Source organism: Vipera ursinii, assembly GCF_947247035.1.
Source record: "Vipera ursinii genome assembly, chromosome: 2".
Classification (NCBI taxonomy): domain Eukaryota; kingdom Metazoa; phylum Chordata; class Lepidosauria; order Squamata; family Viperidae; genus Vipera; species Vipera ursinii.
In genome coordinates, this window is record NC_139513.1 from 74,660,182 (window position 1) to 74,682,409 (window position 22,228).

At 38.9% G+C, this 22,228-nt stretch overlaps 1 protein-coding gene across 1 annotated transcript; it reads left to right on the forward strand.

Moving 5' to 3' along the window:
- Window positions 1-1,820: 1,820 nt before the first annotated feature.
- HK3 (hexokinase 3) lies at window positions 1,821-22,139 on the forward strand (the record flags this gene model as incomplete). The annotated part of the gene is made up of 16 exons (XM_083353364.1): window positions 1,821-1,982; window positions 3,750-3,869; window positions 7,533-7,631; window positions 7,731-7,830; window positions 8,351-8,537; window positions 9,297-9,452; window positions 10,691-10,924; window positions 11,515-11,819; window positions 12,531-12,679; window positions 15,425-15,544; window positions 16,621-16,716; window positions 19,707-19,806; window positions 20,565-20,748; window positions 20,852-21,007; window positions 21,517-21,744; window positions 22,001-22,139. 16 exons carry the CDS (start codon window positions 1,821-1,823, stop codon window positions 22,137-22,139), a joined length of 2,535 nt encoding a protein of 844 aa, XP_083209490.1.
- Between the last annotated feature and the right edge of the window lie 89 nt (window positions 22,140-22,228).

Genomic DNA, 22,228 nt, shown 5'->3' on the forward strand with positions numbered 1-22,228 from the left:
CTAGGCCTTCAGCTGGGTTTTATAAAACCTTTTTGCTTTAGGCCTCCGCTGCCGTGTGAAAAAAAAAGGTTCAATCAATCAATCAATTTCAACTTCTTAGGGGGAAAAAAAGATCTCGCAAATTTGAAATTGACTAATGGAACTTTTTAGTCCCACCCAGTCTGCTGTTACCACTGCAGCCACGCCTACCCAATGGGCCACACCCAGCCAATGGGCCACGTCCACCCGGCACCCAACGATACATAAGTGGGTTTTGGGTTGCAGTTTGGGCACTCGGTCTCTAAAAGGTTCGCCATTACTGTTCTAGGCTATTGGGAAACTCCCTAAATGCTATCTAGAAACAAGCTGGACCTATCAGGTGTCTGGGGCAGAGCATTCGAATAGCTCCCATCTCCCTACAGAGGTTGTGGCATTAATCAACCTCATAGTTGTCAGAAAGTGAGCCAAAAGAGATGATTGGCCTCAAATTTGCAATCTTGCATCCTGTTTCACACCAGATTTCCCTCAGCCTGTAATTATCTTTATCTTCCCTTCTTTCTCTCCTTCGACCTCTCTTTGCTTTTCAGGAACCACATGATAAACAATTTTCTATCTGCTGAACATGCACAGATCTGAATAATTGTTTCTTTGCTTCCGTGCTTTTGTCGTATTTTTTTTTTAGAAAGAAGAGAAAATAAATCCTTACCTATCCTCCAGATCTCTGTGGAAGCAGAGATTAGGGTAGCCTTGTTTCCTGTTCTTTTCACAATTTGTCCCTTCTCTAATCAATCTTAGAAGTAGGTATTATCAGAAAACATTGTTTTATTTTACTCTCTTTACATTCACATTGTTTGCAAGAAAGTTACAGGCCTGACTTTCCCTTTTTTTATAACCATCATCCATTTTTGTTAATATTTCATAAGAAAAATATGTATTACACAACTTTGCACCACATTCTACTTGACAGCAGATTGAAACTTTGTTGAAAAAAGTACCATGAAATAATATGGGGGACATTTCAAGGCGGTAGTAGCATCTAAAATGACCCTGTCAGTATAAGACATAATGTCTATGTACATCCACTCTTAGATGCTCCATACACTTTAATTACTTCTAGAAACATAATCTAAAATCTTAGTGTGTATGCAGTGCTGTCTTATGCCTCTGAATTAGCAGAGACAGAGATGGCATAATTTGTTTCCAAACACTTTTTAACTATCACAGAAGGTAAAATGTTGGGTATAAACACATTTATACTGTATACCTTCATTTTAAGAGGAAATCCATGTAAGCCTATGGTGGCAAGAAAAACTAGAAATGGGGTAGCATATTTTTTTTGACTAACACACTTTATTAAAGGGCACAAGTTTTCATGAGCCGAAGTGCAGCTCATGAAAGTTTATGCCTTTTAATAAAACGTGGTAGTCACAAAAGGTCCTACCAGATTCCGGATTCTGTGTTTCCTCTTAACTATATCCAATTTTATCATGTTTTTATGCGATAAATTAGTGGAACTGGCATGTGAGTCTTCACTATTGTGTAAGACCCTGCTGTTCTAATTTTATGGCAAATGTTGATAAAGTGGTGATGAGCCTCTGTTATTTTCGATAGGTTGGCATTTGTGATAGAGATTCTGGACAATTGAGTAACGTTTCCTTTCCCGGTGGGAAATAATCTATCATTGTTTACTCTTTACGGTCTTTGGGTTTAAAATTGTGCATTGATCTGTAAATAAACAAAACACCAAGAAGCATCATCTTTCATCTGGAAATTAAAAGCTGTTGTATGGCAACCATAGGACGACTGAAACACAGTCGATAACTAAACACCTGGATACTTACATGTCTTTTTCAGAGAGAGGGGATTTTCTGGGACTAGAGTTGACGTCTGATCAGGTGAAAATCTTGCTGTTACAACTGACGGATAATGTTGATGAACCAATGGTGGTGAAAAAAAAGATTTTCTCATTTCCTGAGAAGATCTTGAGTGGCAATGGACAACAGGTATGAATTTGTCAGTTTGTCTAATCCATAAAATCCAGTTCAGCTCATCTAATCCATAATTACTTGTTATTATGATCTTATTGCTGCTCTGCAGTCTTCACCTTTTCCTCTTTTGTACCATATTTAAAAGTTGTTTTACTGATTTTCTAACTTTTTTTCCACTTTTCCCCATTTTTCTTAGCTACTTTCACTCTGCTTTTCTTTGCTTTCTTGGAACTTCTGCTGTATCCCTCTTGGAATACTTTGATTTGGGGAAGGAGAAGGGAACTCAGAGGAATTGAAGGTGAATAGTGGGAATTCCTACAAATATGATCCACCTGTTCTCACAGTGCAAGAGGACATGCTGCAAAATATGTTACCCCATTTCTTCTGGCGCAGCAGCTGAAGTTATTTAGCTCAGTTGAAAAAAATTCTGCAAGAACCCGTGGCATAAAGGGAACCTAAGGAGAAAACACTATGTCAGCACAGCCCTGCATATGGGAAGCGGCTGTGCCTTTTATTTTTGGGATAATCTGTCTCCTACTAGATCAGGGGTGTCAAACTCTATTTCATTGAGGGCCGCATCAGCATTGCAGTTGCCTTCAGGGGGCCGGGTGGGTATGGCCAGGGTGGGCGTGGCCTACTGGGTGGGCGTGGCTAGAGTGTGTGTGGCCTGCTGGGTGGGCGTGGCCAGCTCTACATTGTTCGCATCAAGGGTGCCTATGGGGGCCTGGGCAGGAGTGGGACAGATTGGAGGGTCTCTGGCAGAAGGAGGGTCTCTGGGCCAGGGCCAAGGCAGTGGGGGCCGTTCCCTCACTGTTTCCAGGATGGCTTCGCGGGCCACATGAAACCACTTCACGGGCCGGATCCGGCCCCCGGGCCTTGTGTTTGACATGTCTGTACTAGATCTTTAGCCACTTGAAAAATGTCTTCTTCATTTGAGCACATTTTGATTGCAATTTTTATATATACTATAAACATATAATCCTTACATTCCCAGAGATAATCAAAAATATAATAAAATAATATCTCTTGAATGTTTTTCTGTCGTTTTAAGTGGCTTTCCCTCCAAATGTTCCCTCCTTTTTCCTGTATATTTTATTTACATTTGCTCAATTTCTCCTATATATTAAAGGAGGTTATCCATAGGTTACAAAATTGGACAGTAAAAAGATTAATTCCTTCCTTCTTGATTTAATTTCCTACCAAACGTAGACATCGGTTTTTCCTCTTGCAAAGCATACATGTGCACACATGTTACATAGATTGAAGAATGAATTAATATCCTGTAGTATATCTTTTTTAAAAAATTGATTCTTTTCATTCATTCACAGATTTTCTAAAATCTTATCCAACTTGGAAGTATATTTATTTTCTCTTACATTTTAGAATGCTTGTCTTTTTCAGAGAAATTAGAACCAGAGAACTGAGCAAAGATAAGGGTATTGTAGCAATACAATTTCAATAGGGAGATAGCTTCAAATGCCCATTCAATCTATGAAGCTCATAGAGAGACTTGAGCTAGTCCCTATATCTTATGTTTAGACTAATTCCCTACCTTGTAAAATTGTGAGAATAAAAGGACGAGGAAACATGTATAACTTGAATGGTACACAGATGATGAACTAATAAATTGAAGATGATGATTCAAGGACTTTTTTTTTAAGTCATGTTACCTAATTCTGTGAGGTTCTGATCTGAAAATTTTATTTTGTCTTTAAGTTCTGAATTGTACCATTTTGGAGGATGGGGCATAGTTTGCTTACAATGTTCTCCTTGTTCTTTCAGGTTTTTGAATTCATGGCTCAATGCCTGAGCACATTTTTGGGTGGACTTAACTTAAACAAGAAATATTTCCCACTGGGTTTCTCCTTCCCCTTCGCTTGTGATCATGTTGCACTGAATCAGGTGAATTAATTGGTTGACAATAGCAAACTATCTGGAAGACTGGAAAGTGTGTTTTTTAGATTGGCATTTTCTAATGGGAAGGACAAAGAAGTAGAGATAGGATTTGACCACAACTGCTGCCATACAACACTTGCCTGGCAAGGAATAGCTGTAAAGAGATTTCTACATTAATGTTTTATGGTGTCATGTAGCATCACCCCATCATTGTTGTGGTGATATAAAATCTGTCTTCATTAGTGATATATCGCCATAGCAATGGTTGCATGCTCTAAAAGATGATATAAATCATTGGAATGAAAAAAGCGTTGCTTAAAAGGACTGGGAACAGAGCTAGCCTAGTTTGAGGCAAAGTGAGGAAGCAGCTTCGGGTAGCACATAATAAGAAAAAAATGAGGTGTCTAAAGATAGAGCTATGAACTACCCAACTTCCCCATGGACTTTGATGTACCTTGCTATCCTTGAGTGTGCTGGGGGAAACCTATTGCAAGTTTGAAATAAGATTCAAATGTCATTCCAGTTTTTTTAGAAACAGAATTGATAGGAGCCTCAGAGGCCATTTAATCCAGTTGCCTCCTTAGTGTAACTGGATTAGTGCTAAAATATTTTGGACAGATACTGTAGCAGTTCAGCCTTCAATGAAGGCTTTTAACAAAAGGGAACATAGCACTTCATGAGGCAATCTATTGCACCAGGAGGCTTCAGCTGGTGCAGAATGCGGCCGCGCGGGTTGTGATGGGAGCATCCCGATACTCCCATATTACACCCCTCCTGCGTGGGCTGCATTGGTTGCCGGTTGTCCTCCAGGTGAGGTTCAAGGTGCTGGTTCTTACCTATAAAGCCCTACATGGCTTAGGTCTGGGATACTTATAGGACCGTCTGCTGCCAGGAACGACTTCCCTCTGCCCTGTGCGCTCACACAGAGGGTCTCCTCAGGGTGCCGTCGGCTAGACAGTGTCGGCTGGCGACCCCCAGGGGGAGAGCCTTCTCTGTTGGGGCGCCTGCCCTTTGGAATCAGCTCCCCCGAGAACTTCGGATGGCCCCAGATCTCCGGTCCTTTCGTCGCGACCTAAAGACGTATCTTTTCCAACTGGCCGACCTGGACTGAAGATGGGGGATTTTAATATTGTTTTAATTTTTATTGGTTTTAGTAATTAATTATGGGGCTTTGTAATTTAATTCTTTTTTAATATTTGTATTACTGTTTTTATAGCTGTTTTATTGTTGTGAGCCGCCCTGAGTCCCATAAATAAATAAATAAATAAATTTTTTATTTTTATTTTATTTTAATTCCATTTATATCCTGCCCTTCTCCGAAGACTCAGGGCGGCTTACAAGCTTAGCAGTAGCCTTCATTCTATGTATATGCCTGCTTATTAGGGCTTTCGCCCCCCCCCAAGCGGCATTATTACAAAGTCAGCTTAATTGCCCCCAACAATCTGGGTCCTCATTTTACCTACCTTGGAAGGATGGGAGGCTGAGTCAACCTTGAGCCTGGTGGGACGCGAACCTGCACTAATTGCAGGCAGCTGGTGTTACTTAAGGAGGCATTAGCCCACTGCTCCACCAAGGCTCTTATAAATAAATAAATAAATAAATAAATACTTCTCTGTATTTTTAAATAAAATTGCTATCATATCTCCCCTTAGTCTTCTTATCTCAGAACTACTAACTGTTCCTCATGGACTTGATTTCCAGTCCTGTTACCATATTGGTAGCAATTATCTGAATTCACTCAGGATTATCAATATTTTATTTGGACTTTAGTGCCCAGAACTAGAACGATATTCCAAATAAAACTGAAAAGGTAGATGATGTTTGGACAATGACTTTCTGTGATATGGATTCTCTGCTCCTGCTAATGCATCCGAAAATGATATTTACCTTTTTAGTAGTTTCATTACATTTTTGATTCATGTTCTTATAATCTATTAGAATATCTGGAGCTTTTTTACATGTATTATTAACAAACTAGTTGTCCCTTGTTCTCCTATGCTTGCAGATTTTGTGTTTTTCCTCATTAGATGTAAGACCTACATTTCTCCCTGTTAAATTTCAGGGAGTTCAACTTTATTTATTCAGCCTATGTTGAAGCCTGTTTAGAGCTTTTTGAATCTTCCATTTCTCTCCCATAATATTAGTTTTTGCACCATCTGCAAGTCTCATCATCATCCTGTCACCTTTTACACTTTATTAAGGTCATACTTAAAAGTGTGACAAACCTAAGCGGAGGTCTTTTACTTGTTGCAATCGTATGTAAGTGCTCACAGTCATGTTGTTTAGTAGCCTGCTCCAGGATCCCCTCCTGTGCAAATGTCAAGCTGATAGATCTGTAATTTCCCAGATTCTTCTCCTTCCTATTATCAAAAAAGAAGGGACAGACTATGGTCTCTCGTTCAGGATTCTGGGGACCCTAGCAGGTCTCCATTTCCCAAAGGTTAGCTAGTAGTCTTGCGATAACCTCCACTAGTTCCTTCAGTACCCTTGATTTTAATTTGATACTTTAGTTCATTTAATTTAGCTGGGTTTTTAAATCTTCTTGTCTGTCCTATGATGCATCTCCTCCTCCTACTAGTGGCACAGTTATGGCCAATTAAGGTTTGTTTCTTTTCTGAGAAAAGATATATTTTTCACAGAAGTTAAAACATTATTTCCTTGCCATCATCCATTACCAATTCTCCCTGCAAGAGATCTATATCATCTTTGCTTTTTCTTCCCCCTCCGCCCCCGATACACCAGAAAAGTATATTTTGCTGTTTTGAGAACTTCCTGCAAACTTCAGATCAGTTTTACTTGTTAGACAGAAATGAAATATCTACAGGTTCTGGCAACTGCCTTATATCTTTGGTTATATACCATTTCTTTAAAAAAAGATCCCTTAATTTTTTTTTTCTTAAAAAAAATCCCTTAGATACACACAGAGCTTTCTAAAATGTGGAGAGGAAAACAGATTCCTTAATCTTTTTTCTTCTCCACATTTTAGAAAGCTCTGTGTGTATCTATAATGATAATTTTAAATGTTTCCTGTTTTTCCTTCACGTAAGAATTATTTGAGTTTTTACTTGCAGAATCACCCACTTTTGATGTTCTGTTTGTTCTCCTGAATAAATTGTAATTTTTTCAGGCTATGTTCCAATTGAGAGTCACCTCAATGAATTTTGATATCTATGGCTGCATATTGTCTGCTTGTATTAGGCTTCTCTGTTCACTTTTCACATTCTGTATTTTAGTGTAGGAACATGAGATTGTAAGTGATAGTCTCACTGGCTTCACCGTTCTTTCCTGCCTATTTTTAAATTACCCTTCTCTCTCATGCTCCTCCCTTTATTTTTTGTCTTGTTGGCCCCAATTTTTGCTGGTATATTTCATTTTCAGCTTTTGTTACCCTCTCTCTTTTGCTCTAGATTAAAACCCTCTGATAACATAGTGCGATACCCACCAAACGTGACTTCCCCATCTTTGTAAGATGTAGCCCTTCTCTTTTCAAAAAACATCAGATCAGGAAGGAAATCATCCTAGATCAGCCTTAAGTGAGATACTTTTATTACAGTTTACTATTTTACATATTCTGTTCTGAAAAAGAGTGCTTGTAGGTACTATCTTAGTTTCATAGTGGCTACTGAATATGTTAAAGAAAATCTCCCTCTCTCTGTTTTTTTCCCTTAGAGTAAACTGATCAGATGGACAAAGGATTTCCGATGGCCAGGTGTGGAGGGGAAAGATGTGACCAAATTGCTCCAAACAGCTATCAACGAGGTTTGCAAGGTTAGAGTAGTAACTGGGTCAATGGCGCTAAAAACAGAGGTTTCTGTAAGACAGAGCAAGAAGCCACCTTGATCTTTCTCTTACTTTTAACTACTCTAGAATTACCAAATAGAGGTCCTTGCTGTTGTGAATGATACTGTGGGAGATTTGATGAGCTGTTCTTCTAATGTCAGGCCATGTCAAATAGGAGTAACGATAGGTAAGCAAATGCTGGACACAAGATAATATTGCTGATCAACTACAAGCAGGGCTTTTTTTCTCATAGAACGCTCAGAACGGAGTTCCGGCACCTTTTTTGGATGGAACCTTATAGGGTAGGCAAGGCAGGTTGTATAACATGTGTGAGTTCCGGCACCTTTTTCTTTTACAAAAAAAAGCACAGACTACAAGGGTTGTACATGCCACACTTTGGGGGAGGGGATTGCCCAGGTGTTAGATATATATCAGTTAAGCTTCTTAACTGAATACTGGACTATGTCCATAAAGATAGTAAGGAAAACCAGAAAGGTTTTGCATTTCCTCAAAACAATGAGCACTAGCCATTGTTCAAGATAAAGAAGTATCATCGATGAGTTCAATATCTTAAATAGTTTAGCAATTTCAAACATCAATAAAGGTAGTAGATAGTTTCATTTAACTTTCACTTCTTGTGCTTAGTGCTTTATTGTGATTATTTCCTTTGCATTGTACTTTTCCCCTGTTGTTTCTTTTCCTGGTAGATGCTGGCACTAACTGTTGTTATATGGAAGATACACAGCGCATAACAGGAAATCAGCAGGAAACTAGGGGACACATGTGCATAAATACAGAATGGGGGAATTTTGGGACTAATGGAGAATTGAATGAGATGCTAACAGAGTTTGACTTGTTGTTAGATAAAGAATCCATGGATCAAGGAAAATGCAGGTGGGCCCTAGTAAAAGAAATGAAGGCAACATAATGATTATGAAGCATTAACCTGTAGAATCCGTGAATTAATGGGTTATGTGATTTCTGTATTCCAGTAAAAGTCAGAACTGTTGCTTCAAATTCCATTCCTGAAGCCCCCAAAGCCTTACAGTTTGCATTTATAACTATTAAATTTCATGCAATACCAAACAAAGAAGTAAAAAAAATCATGGCTCAGTAATATTTTTATTAGAATCAATTAAAACACAAAAACTCTTCATCAGGTAAAATAGTGCAAAAAGAGGGGGGGAGTGAAAAAAAATGCTGATATGTAATCCATGAATTCAGTGGCTCAAAGCTTGAATCAAGGGCAAATCACTTCAATGTGCACCTGTTTCCACGAAGTCAAAATATTATTATATTTGCCTTGCTTTACCCCATCTTATCTGTACTTCCATTCGATTTTTTTTACTGGATTTCCAATTTGACATATCTACAGAAAACTGCCCTAGAACTAGGATCCTAAAATTACAGAACTATAGTTGATTCCAGGATTGTAAGTAAATCCAATAATTCTGATTCCATCTATTACACTCATTTGTTAGTGTGGGATGAAACTTGTTTGGTCTTTCATAGCAGCAGGTATTAAATAAGACATAGCCAAGCTGTTTTGTGAATTGTGTATAGGTTACCTACTAGCTACCCAAGATGGATGTTTCACTGCTTCCACTCAAATTTCTTTTTTGGGCAATGATTTTCCTCTCTTATTGCTGCCAGGTTTGAGAAGATGATCAGTTCATATTATGTTCGGGAGATTGTCCGAATTATTTTGGCTACTCTGTCTGAGAATGCTGAATTATTCAGTGGTGTTCTGACTCCCACATTATTAATCAAGGGGAAACTGGCACTGCAAGACATTGTGGAGGTCACAGAGTAAGCTAATCTTGTGATATCATTTTTTTTCCTTATACTAAAAATAGTAGTAGAATGAGATTTGGGATGACTTATTAGTTTAATCTTAGTCCTACACATGGCAATCAGGAGGAGTGAGCCTTTTAAATTTAACTTGTGACTCATATGTTGTTAACTTCTTCATTTGAGTATCTGCAGAATGCACAGATATATTGTTTATGGCATCTCAGGTAGGATAACAGCTAGAATAAAATATCCTTATAAAAGGTAGCAAAGAAATGAGATTTTAGAGGTCATATAAAATATGTAATTTTTTCCTCTCTTATCCACCTGAGAATACTACTTTATGAGGATATAACAGTCTAAAAAACATATACACACAAAAACCTCCACAGCATTATTGTGTTGAGTATCACATTATGTAGGAAATATTTGTTGTCTTTACTAGAGTAACACATCATGATACATGTCAAGATATAAAAGTATTTTAGAGGAGTGATAAACTTGATAAATCTGCATAATCACTGTTGCAAGTCATTGAAGATAATAAATTGTAATTAATAAAAAGTAAAATAAAAAAAATTGTTTTCAATGACAGGGGCCAGCATTATGCTACTCCAAAGATTATATACATTAGGTAATTTTCTTTAAAACACACATCATTTGAAATACTGTATTTCAACTGATATTAAATTTATTTGATATAGTATTAAAAATGCATGTGAATTTTGGCACATAGCTTAATGACATTTTTCTTACCCAGAAAGTGGTTTTATGTAGGACAAGTGTACTAACTGAAAGAAAGAAGACACATGTTATGAGAGTTAGCAATTCCAAATTTGTTATTACTGAGCAGACTCCTTCAGCCATTTGTTTTTTCCATCTTTTGCAGAAATTCCTCTTGCTTTTCCCTTAATGATGCTTTAGGACAGCATGTATGCTAAAATTGACCACTGTTAATGTTAACTAGGTTTTTTTTATCAAGATGTGCATTTCCTCCTTCAAGGCCACTTAAGAGGTTAGCTGGTTAGTTTATCACAGTTAATGGCAATGTAGACTAAACATTAAACCATGATTAAGGAAAGAAAGTTAAATTGAATTTGCATTGGTAATATGTCATCTTAAAAAGTAGAGCACCTCTTCGAAACTATTATAGCTAGTTTTATTCATTTAAAGGCAATAATAACCTTTGCTGAGATCAGAACTAGTTGTGTCTTCTGCATGCATCCCGTTTAACTCATATATATTTTTAATTACAGTGATAAAGTGGGTCTTGCCAAAACCAAAAATTTCCTTTGTCGTCTTGGACTAGTAGCAAGCAATCAAGATTGTTTCCATGTGCAAGAAATATGCCAAGCTGTATACACCCGTTCTGCCAAGCTCTGTGCTGCCGGACTGGCTGGCATTCTCACACATATATGTGAACAGCAGCAGCTCCTAGAGATGAAGACCTGTGTAGTTATGAGTGGGGACATGTACAAGAGCCATTCAGTGTAAGGAACTGCATTGGACATAGGAACATTTATTTTCATCCAATCAATGCTAGTCAGTCTGTCTGTCCGTCCCTCCCTCCTGGATTAGGGTGTTAGTTCTAGAAAATCTTTCTATGGATGATTTCTCTCTTCTTCAGCCTAGCAGCCAATATTTATTTATTTTTTATTATCAGCTAAGTAAGTCTCCCTAATCCTTTGTTTTGCTGCAGTTTCTTGTATAAGCCATGTGTGTGTTTGTGTGTGTGTGTGTGTGTGTGTTTGTGTGTGTGTGTGTGTGTGTGTGTGTGTGTGAGAGAGAGAGAGAGAGAGAGAGAGAGAGAGAGAGAGAGAGAGAGAGGAGAGAATGAGAGAATGTCTCTATCCAGTTAAATATTTCTAAGCTTTAATTGTTTCCTTCAGATATTTGGTTCTCCTAAATTTGGATAATGTAAGGAAGCCTACATATATGCATATAAGAAGCAAATTTTCTCCTTTTTGAGAATGATAATCCTAAAAAGAGGCATAGTTCAAGAAAGAGTGATTGGACCAATGCAACAGATTACTTCTTATTCTTATCCTTCAAAAAGCCTTGACATTTCTTCTCCCTCCAGGTACAATGAGATACTACAGCAAACCCTGAAAGAGCTGGTTCCCGAGTATTCTGTCACATTCATCCCATCAGATGATGGCAGTATCTTAGGGGCTGCCATAGTGACAGCTGTAGAAGTGAGGCTTAGAAGCCATCGAGAGGGACTGGCTCAAGTTCTGGGTCCTTTAAAGCTTTCAATTGTAGATCTTGAACGATTACGGAATGGGATCAGACAAGAGATGGAGAACGGCCTGTCGAAGGCAGCCAACAAGAAAAGCTGCCTACGCATGTTGCCCACTTTCGTCTGCTATTTGCCGGATGGCTCTGGTGAGAGAAGGAAGCTGGGTAGAACCCTATATCCAGAGAGGGAAGTGTTTTGAACTGTATTTATAGACTTTGCCTCAGGAAGTCAGGAGAAAACTTTCCATGTGACCGGATCTTACCTGAGCCTGGTCATTTATCTGACCTGAGACCCCTGCTCTTTATATTGCTGCAAAGGGCACTATGTTTGTTTGTATTTATTATTCAATCTTGATTATTTTTATAAATAAATCAAGGCGGCGAACATATGTAATATTCCTTCCTCTTCTGATTTTCCCTAAATAACAACCTTGTGAGATGAGTTGTCTTGAAAGACAGTGACTGACCAGAGATTAACCAATTCATATAAGACAATAGATTTGAACAATTTCACCTGCAGGCATGCACTTTTACCCCAGACCTATACTTGAGACCCAGTTATCATTTCCTACTGCACACCTGTTGCTGTGGCAGCTGTGCTGTTCTAATCTGCCAGTTGTTCAGCAGCAAACTACTATTAGGTCTTAAGCCATCAGATAAAAAACTTCTGTGCTAGAGGGCACGTAAGGTTTGCTAAAGGAAAATAGCATGTTTCCTTTCACTCCATTTGTTAAGGTTGGCAAGAGATTTGCCTCACAGGAGAAAAAAAGCAGGGTGTTCTTGAAGCATCCTGATGAAGGTTGTGTGTTGTAAAAATCTGTCACACTGAGGCTGTTTTTGTCCATGTACTTTTTACAGAGAGAGGAGATTTCCTGGCACTGGATCTCGGTGGAACCAATTTCCGAGTATTGATGGTACAGGTGAAAAGCCAAGAGGAGGGTGGTGTGCACATCATCAATGAGACTTATACCATTCCACCAGAAATAACCCAAAGTACTGGGGTTCAGGTAACCACAGGAGAGGGATGATATGGCTTTGGCTGATTGAGCATGAATGATTTGTGGATTTCCTGAATCCTTGTGACATATGGATATGGGTACTCATTTGAGTATTATAATAATAATAAGTTGGAAGGGACCTTGGAGGTCATCTAATCCAACTCCCTGCTCAGGCAGGAAACCCTATACCATTTCAGACAAATGGCTGTCCAGTCTCTTCTTGAAAACGTCCAGTGTTGGAGCATTCACCACTTCTGGAGGCAGGTTGTTCCACTGGTTAATTGTTCTAACTGTCAGGAAGTTTCTCCTAAGTTCTAGGTTGCTTCTCTCCTTGACTAGTTTCCATCCGTTGCTTCTTGTCCTGCTTTCAGGTGCTTTGGAGAATAGCTTGACTCCCTCTTCTTTGTGGCAACCCCTGAGATATTGGAACACTGCTATCATGTCACCCCTCATCCTTCTCTTCGTTAAACTACACATACCCAATTCCAGCAACTGTTCCCTATATGTTTTAGCCTCCAGTCCCCCAATCATCTTTGTTGCTCTTCTCTGTACCCTTTCTAGAGTCTCAACTTCTTTTTTACATCGTGGTGACCAAAACTGGATGCAGTATTCCAGGTGTGGCCTTACCAAAGCATTGTAAAGTGGTATTAGTACTTCACTTGATCTTGATTCTATCCCTCTGTTAATGCAGCCTAGCACTGTGTTGGCTTTTTTGGCAGCTGCAGCACACTGCTGGCTCATATTGAAGTGATTGTCCACTAGGACTCCGAGATCCCTCTCACAGTTGCTACTATTGAGTAAGGTACCCCCGGCCTATACTATACCTGTACATTTGGTTTTTCCTGCCTAAATGTAGAACCTTAGTTTTTTCAACATTGAATTTCATTTTGTTAGATAGCGCCCAGTGTTCGAGTCTGTCCAGACCCTACTGTATCTTAAGTCTATCTTCTGGAGTATTGGCTATTCCTGCTAGCTTGGTGTCGTGTCCAAATTTGATGAGTACCAAATCTATCTCCTCATCCAAATCGTTGATAAAGATGTTGAAGAGCACTGGGCCCAGAACAGAGCCCTGGGGCATCCCACTACACACTTCCTTCCATGTAGATGCAGTTCCATTGAGGACCACATGCTGAGTACGGCCTGTCAGACAGCTACGAATCCATCTGGTGGTGATGCTATCTAACCCACACTTTTCTATCTTATCAAGTAGGTTGTTATTTACTTTATCAAACGCCTTACTGAAGTCCAAGTAAATTATATCTACAGCATTCCTCTGGTCCACTAATTTTGTCACTTGGTCAAAGAATGCAATCAGATTTGTCTGGCATGATCTGTTTTTGACAAACCAATGTTGGCTTTTAGTAATGACTTTGTTTGCCTCTAGGTATTCGCTGATTTGTGGTTTGATTATCTTTTCCAGAATCTTCCCAGGCTGATAGGTCTGTAGTTTCCTGGATCCATCTTTCCCCCCTTTTTTGAAGATGGGAACTGCATCAGCTCTCTTCCAGTCCTCTAGCAGTTCCCCAGTGCTCCAGGATCTTTGAAAAATATAGTTCAGTGATTTTGAGATCACATCTGCCAGTTCCTTGAGAACCTTGGGGTGTAATCCATCTGGTCCTGGTGATTTGAACTCATCTAGGCTGGACAGGTGCTCACTTACCATTTTCTTAACTATCTTAACTTGCGTTTCTATTCTGTTTTTTATGGCACTGGTTTTGGTAGGTTGGACTGTTTTTCCCTTTGTGTAAAGACAGATGCAAAAAATAAGTTAAATAGTTCTGCTTTCTTCCTGTTACTTGTCACCTTCTTGCCACTTTCCCCCACTAATGGACCAATCATTTCCTTCACTTTTTTCTTGTTTTTTATATGTTGAAAGAAGCTTTTTTTGTTATTTTTGATTTTAGTTGCAAGCCTTAGTTCATTTTGAGCCTTGGCTTCCCTCACTTTATCTTTGCAGGCACGGGCTATTTGCTGATATTCTGACTTAGTTATGTGCCCCTCTTTCCACTTCTTATATTTGTCCTTTTTATCTTTCAATTCATCAGAGAGTTCTTTATGCAGTCATGCTGGTTTCTTTTGAGAGCTGTTATTTTTCTTCTTTGTTGGTATTGTGCTAGACTGGGCCTTTATTATCTCACTTTTCAAAATTTCCCAGGCTTCTTGAGTTGTTTTCCCCTTTAGGATATTCATCCAAGGAATTCTTCCCAAGGTCTCTCTAAGTTTATTGAAATTAGCTCTTTTAAAGTCCAAGGCTCTAGTTTGACTGTGTTCTATTGCTTGTGCTTCCAGAATGTTGAATTCCAATATTGCATGATCACTTCCCCCCAAGGTTTCTGTGGCTTCAACACCTTCTATCATTTCATCTCTGTTAATGAGAATTAAATCCAATAGTTAATGGCTAATCCCCTAGTTCCCTTCTCTACTTTTTGGGAGAGAAAGTTGTCTGCTAGGTTTGTCAGGAATCTGTTTGATCTTCCACTTGGTGCAGAGTTTGTCTCCCAGTTGATATCAGGGTAATTAAAGTCCCCCATTACTATTGTGATGTGCTTCCTACATACCTTAGTTAGCTGACTAGCAAAAAGTTCATCTATTTCCTCTGCTTGGTTGGGTGGCCTATAGTATACACCTACGGCAATGTCATTTTTTTCCCCTTGACCCAAATGTATTAGGACTAGCAATTTTGCCTGTCAAGTAACTTCAACTCCAAATTTATTTTTGCATCGTATCCCATTTTCCTCTTTTGTATTCCTACAGCTTTTTGACCACATTGTGAAATGTATGGTGGATTTTCATATTAAGCACGGGATGTCTGAACATATTCTACCACTTGGTTTCACTTTTTCCTTTCCATGCAATCAAATAACCCTGGATAAGGTATGAAACTGAATGGATGTGATTCTATTATACAGGTAGTAGAATGTATATAACAAGAGATGGAAAAGGAAAGAAACAAGAATGAACACATGGAATATTAAAAAATGAAGTGTTTTCTCCTTATTGTTTTTCATGTTATTCAATTGAAAGCCACCTAGAAATGTTCTAGAGTCAATCAATATCAAACTCAATCAATTGAAATGATAGCAAAGAATTTAAAAAAACAAAGACAATCATGATGTGGTTTTTAAACTAGGAAATCCAGCTATCTGTTGGGAATGCTGCCAGTAATGACTTCCAGGGAACATTTTTTCTGATAGTTCCATTCTTTTCATCTGATAAGTCATGACTTGCTATAAGTCTGTAAAAATGCAGAAAAGCTCTCCAGTTTTGTATTGGAATGTTTCTGGTCCTTACAGTTGCAAGACAGGAAGGCAAATGCTGTTCAGAATGTTTATTTCCTAAATCAGTCTTGCTTTATTACCTAGCTGTTTGCTACTTACTTGCTGCCATTTCTCCCTGACAAAATAGTTAGGGAATAGCCTAATGCTGTCATAGACAATCTTTTAGGGCATATTTGAAATTTTAAGATGATTTCATGGGCATTCTTTTTACAAAATGGCTGCCAAGATGCCATGGGCAGTCACAGCATGTCAATTTATCAGAAGTTACCTGACTAGGTACCCTTTTCTCATTCAGCATAGTGTGCTCTGCCCCAATTTATTTTTGTCCTTTTTTTCTGGTTAGATCTACATACTTCCAATAAATCCCTGAGTAATTGCCACCTACTGTTTTTCTGGAATGCCAGTGTGGTCTGTATGGCAAAATATCCTTTAAAAAAAACAACTTAATGATCCTTACACTTCCTTCAAGCTCAAGAAAGGCATTCTGATAGGCATCATACTTGTAATGTACATACAAAAAATACATTTTTTAACAACGGACACTATATTGCCTACCCCAGTTTAAGGTTTCATTGAATAGTATGTTATGTACAAACAGTTTGGAGATAGCAGCTCTATACTGAACCATTTCAAATGGGCAATTTCCCTTTTTTTTTTCCTGGGCATCGACAGGGCATCTTGCTGAGATGGACTAAAGGCTTCAGTGCCACTGACTGTGTAGGAGAAGATGTTGTGAATTTGTTGCGGGATGCAGTACAGCGTCAGAAGGTATATATGACATGCAAAAGCAATGTCTAAATAAAGCTAATGTATTTGACGTGGGTTGTTCAAGCTTATTGACCAAAATGATGCTATAGATGGCAGGAGTACATGCCATATTCCTATACAAACTATGTACTTACTCACTGATTTTCTAAAAGAAAGGCAACTTCAACAGGAATAGCTGTATAGATAAATTTCTTATTAACTATTATTCTTTGCCAAACCTCTTCTATACATCTGAGCCTAGTTTTCTTTTCCATGAAGTAGGGGCTTATGTCATGTGAAATGGTCCAGAAGCTAAACATTTTTTTTAGCAAATCCAAACACAAAGGAGCAGGAGCAGACAAATAATGGGTTAAAAGTATGTCTCTCCGGATTTGGGTTTCCACTCCTAATTCTTTGTCCCAGTTATTTTACCCTACAAAAAGTAGTCTTTTCCTATTCATTGCTTTATGTATACATGTGGTTCCACACAGAGGATTTTTCTCAACATAATGAAGTTTGATAATGGACTGGATGAGAAAAAACAATCTAAATTTAAATCCAACAGCAAGACAGAGGTGCTTTTAGTAATCTGGAAACTTGATTTGGGGATTCAAGGGCATCCTGTTTTGCACAGGAATGCAATCCTCTGAAGGAAGAAATTTTTTTTAATCCTATTTATATCCTGCCCTTCTCCGAAGACTCAGGGCGGCTTACAATTTTAAGCACAAACCAATGTGCTTAGCAGTAGCCTTCATTCTATGTATATGCCTGCTTATTAGGGCTTTCACACACACACCCCCAAGCGGCATTATTACAAAGTCAGCTTATTGCCCCCAACAATCTGGGTCCTCATTTTACCTACCTCGGAAGGATGGAAGGCTGAGTCAACCTTGAGCCTGGTGGGACGCGAACCTGCACTAATTGCAGGCAGCTGGTGTTACTTAAGGAGGCGTCAGCCCACTGCTCCACCAAGGCTCCACCAAGATTTGCAGTCTGGGAATGTTTTTTGATTTCAGACCCTTTGGATTCTTGGTAAATTGTTGTGGCAAGGATGGCTTTTGCATTGTCTTGTATGTTTAGTTAGCTGGGTTCCTCTCTAAATCAGTTATTTTGGCAGCGGCTAGCCATGCCTTAGTTATACCCCATCTTGACTACTGCAGCATTTATCACGGGACTATTTTTTTAAACATTTCTCAAAGCTGTATTTCAAGTGGTTAACTGGTGCAAGATTTTTGGGTCATATGATCCCTATATTGCAAGATCCAACTTGGCAATCATCTGTGGGTACCACTGAAGGTTTCGATAGTGACCTTTAAAACTGCAAACTGTGGAGACCCTATCTGAATCTTTATGAACTTGTCTGATTTTAACTTTGGGAGGAAAAAAAACTGCTTGAAGAAACTCTGGCTATTAAAGGACTATCTTTCTGGCATACAGAAGACACTGCTCTCCCAGTTGTTCTGTGGAATACACTTTTTTGGGGGGGTAGCAGCTGGTATCTTCCCCCCCATCCCTTGTGTAGGACAAGGATGCAACTTTTTTGCTAAGGTTTTAATTGTTAGACTTCTTGATATTTATTGATATTTATTTTAATTTGTATTTGTAGCTTTTTATGTACTATTTTTTATTTTTAGATTCTGTCAGTTACCATGATCACTTGCCAGAGCAGAAAAGTTAGTTATAAATAAATACCTAAGTGGGAAGTTTGAACTGACTTAGTGATTGCTGTTATACACTCAGCTTACAAGGTCCATTCAAGACCTGGTAGCTGCATTCCCCTTACAGTGGTATCCACAGAAGGGTCCGCAATATAGCATTGGGATAAAGCCCCAATCTTTTGTACATGTGTGTGATGTAACACACATAAAAAGGGACAAAATTGGAGTGTGTTGTTACAGCCACTATAGTATCTTGCCTGTTGTGACACCACCACTAATTCACAGATGCTGGTGTTCATACAGAATGTTATGCTTATAGAATGTTGATTAAAAATCTTGATTAGATTTTTTTGGGTGGCTTATTGTATTGTATTGTATTAACCCAAACCATCTGGTTGATTTTTAGTTCATTGCATTATAGCAACTCAAAAATAGATCAATTCAGTAACCAGTTAAACTATGTTGTGCAAATGCACTCAGTATATATAATGTGCCATAATTGAAATATATTTCCCATAATCAGATCAGAAAGGTTACTGGCTCTATTCTTACAAAATGCTTAAAACAATTGGCTGCTAATCTGATCAGTTCTTACTGGTACCAGCACATAATTATGCAGTTACATAATCACACAATTACTGGTTCGAATACTGGTTACTATTTGGAGAACAAAAACATCACATATTCTCTATGAAGTACTTTCTCTGGTAAATTCTTATACCCGAGGGGAAAAAAGTGAGAAAATTTCATTGTATCACTAACTCCATTGGTCAGGCAGAGGTGGATTTGGCTTGGATGCTGGCAACCACCACTCTGCTCTAAGATGGATGAAAAGGACTGCTAATGAATATTTATAAAGGTGAGAGAAGTTTACATCCACTTCTTTTAATGGAGAACTAACTAACTAGGTAGGATTTTAGAACTCTCACACCCTTTACTGGGTTATGGTTGAACAAAATGGGTTTACTGAAGAAAGGTGGCTTAACTTCCCTCTAAATCCTGGGCCATTTTGTATTGAAACTAACCCTCTCCTCATCCATTACTAATTGGGCTACGGCATTCACAGAGTGTATCTATTCTGCTATTGATTTCTGCTATTTATCTTGTTTCATAAACAAAAAACATTGATATCCCTTCACCAAATCAGCTAGAGACAAGAGAGACAGCTGAAGAGCTCCATTTAGGCTGATAGGGCAGCACTTCCGATATTAAAAGAGAAGGAAAAGAGGACCAATTTTCAGTGTGACAAACCCAATGGATCCGTGCTGGTTACTTGGTGACAGGAAATCATGTTGCCTGGTAACACTTCTTGCTGTTTTTTCTCTCTCTCCCTCCTACCCTTTCTTTTCCCAGACTATTGATGTAGATGTGGTTGCCCTAGTGAATGACACAGTGGGAACAATGATGTCATGTGCCTACCTAGACCATAATTGTGAAGTTGGTCTTATTGTTGGTAAGTTTCGGAAATAGCATCATTTAATTATGATTTCAAAATTTATATTCTTTCAGTAAACTAGGCAATAGCATGAGAAATCAGTAGGGATGTATCTTTATACATAGTAAAAAGTAAGGTAAAGGAGTCTGTGGGTTTTACTCCACTAGTCGTTGCCGACTATAAGGGGTGATGCTCATCTTTGTTTCAAGACCATTGAGCCGGTGGTGTCCAAACACATTTCTGCATTCATGTGGCCAGTATGACATCACAGAGCGCTCTTACTTTCCCACCGAAGTGGTACCTATTTATCTACTCGCATTAGCCTGCTTTCAAATTGTTAGGTTGACAGAAGCTGGGATGAGGACAGGAGCTCATCCTGTCACGTGGCACTTGGGTCTTGAACCCGGACTGCCGGCTTTCCAGCTGACAAGCCAAGGATCTTAACCGCTAAGCCACTGAGCTACCCCTCTTTATAAATAGCAAGACTGTGTAAATGAGTCCATCTTTTAAGTTCAGGAGGATATCTTTCTAAGTTCCTAAGATTCTTCCTTTATCTGTGTCCTTTGGCACTGTTGGCTACATGTCCAGTTGTTCCAGGTCAGTAATCCTTAATATATAAGATTATATTCCTAATGCATTTAAAATGCAAAAATAATTGGGCAGACTTTTTTTTAAAAAAATATCCTTGGCCCACAGTATTTTCTTGGTTAGAATGGAGGAAAGTTAAGATAAGTCAGTTCTGAGCAATGATTCATTTTCTCTTATTTTATCTCAAGGAACTGGATGCAATGCTTGTTACATGGAAGAAATGAGGAATGTGGGCTCTTTGGAGAGTAATGATGGCAGAATGTGCATCAATATGGAATGGGGTGCATTTGGAGATGATGGCTGTCTTGACCACTACATAACACCTTATGATGACATAGTGGATAAAGAATCTCTCAATCCTAACCAACAAAGGTGAGTCTGTGTAGCTTTTATTGGGGATTGACTGGTGGGGTCTGTGGTGGTGGCTGCCTGGAAGCTCATCTCCTAGTATGATACTGATTTCCCTTTCCCACAGATTTGAGAAGATGATTAGTGGCATGTATTTGGGTGAGATAGTGCGTTATGTTCTCTTGGAGTTGGCATCTTGCAAGATCCTCTTTAGGGATCACGAGTTAAAAGGACTTCAGAACAAAGGCATCTTTCCTACTAAATTGTTATCTGACATTGAGAAGTAAGTATTTCTCTATTCTATTGGCTATAATTATTCTGCTTGATACCAGGAATCTTGACAGATGTAGAATTTAAGTTCCAATGCAAATCAAATTCCTAAAGTTGTCAGCTTTAAGTTTTACTATTCTATCTATTCATCTTTCCATCTGGAGTGAACTTACTTGGCCTTCTCATGTCTACCTTGAACTTTCCTTTTAATTAAGACTACATCTGCCCGAGAGTCTAAATTCTGTAAAAAGTCAATCAAAGCAAGATTTAGAAAAGAGGCAAGTTGGTATATGACTATAGAGTGATCACGGATGCATTATACATTGTTTATTTGGAATTGTGCATGCTTCTGTTTAGAATGTGCCAAATATTACTGATCACAGTTGATCATACAATTTCTTCAGAATGAATATGCCTAAAAAGAGGGCCCGTTGAGATTGCCGGAATCCTCGTATTTCCATTTATTGTAAGGCCAGTAAAGAACAAATTTCTGTCTCTACTTCTCATATTATTAAGTGACAGCGAAAGCCGCCAACATGTTTATCGCATCCTGGAAGAGCTGGGGCTGCCTGTTTCTCCTGAGGACGCCAAAGTGGTGAAGGAAGTGTGTCATACTGTGACTTCACGAGCTGCTATGATGTGTGCAGCTGGAGTGGCAGCTGTAGTAGAAAAGATTCGAGAAAATAAGCGCATGACAAAGCTGGAGGTGACAGTTGGCGTGGATGGGACAGTGTATAAGATGAACCCTTAGTGAGTTGATTTTTCTGCATCACTTGGGGGGGGTGGGTGGGCAAAATTATAAATATAATCTTTGGGATATTTGGAGTTTGCAATGTCATTTAGTTTTATTTTGTGGAAAAGGAAAAAAAAAGACAGTAAACAACCAGAGCCGACATTTCCAGGCAGGGTGTTTACTCAAGTGCTCTGGGGTTTGGTATGGGGTTTGCTTGATTCTGGGCTGAAGGTTGGTTCCTTTTCCCATGATAGTATTTCTTTCCATCTACAGCTTTGCAAAAAAACTTCAGGATACAGTAGCTCTGCTGGCTCCAAGCTGCAACGTCAAATTCTTACTGTCAGAGGATGGCTCAGGAAAGGGAGCCGCGCTGATTGCTGCTGTGGCCTGCCGTACAAAGATCTCTCAATAAGCAGGAGGCTGGATTCTTCTCCACCTAAGGCAGGCCTTGATCTGCAGCCTGGGCTTTATTCTTCTTTAAGGCAGCTCTGACAAAATTGC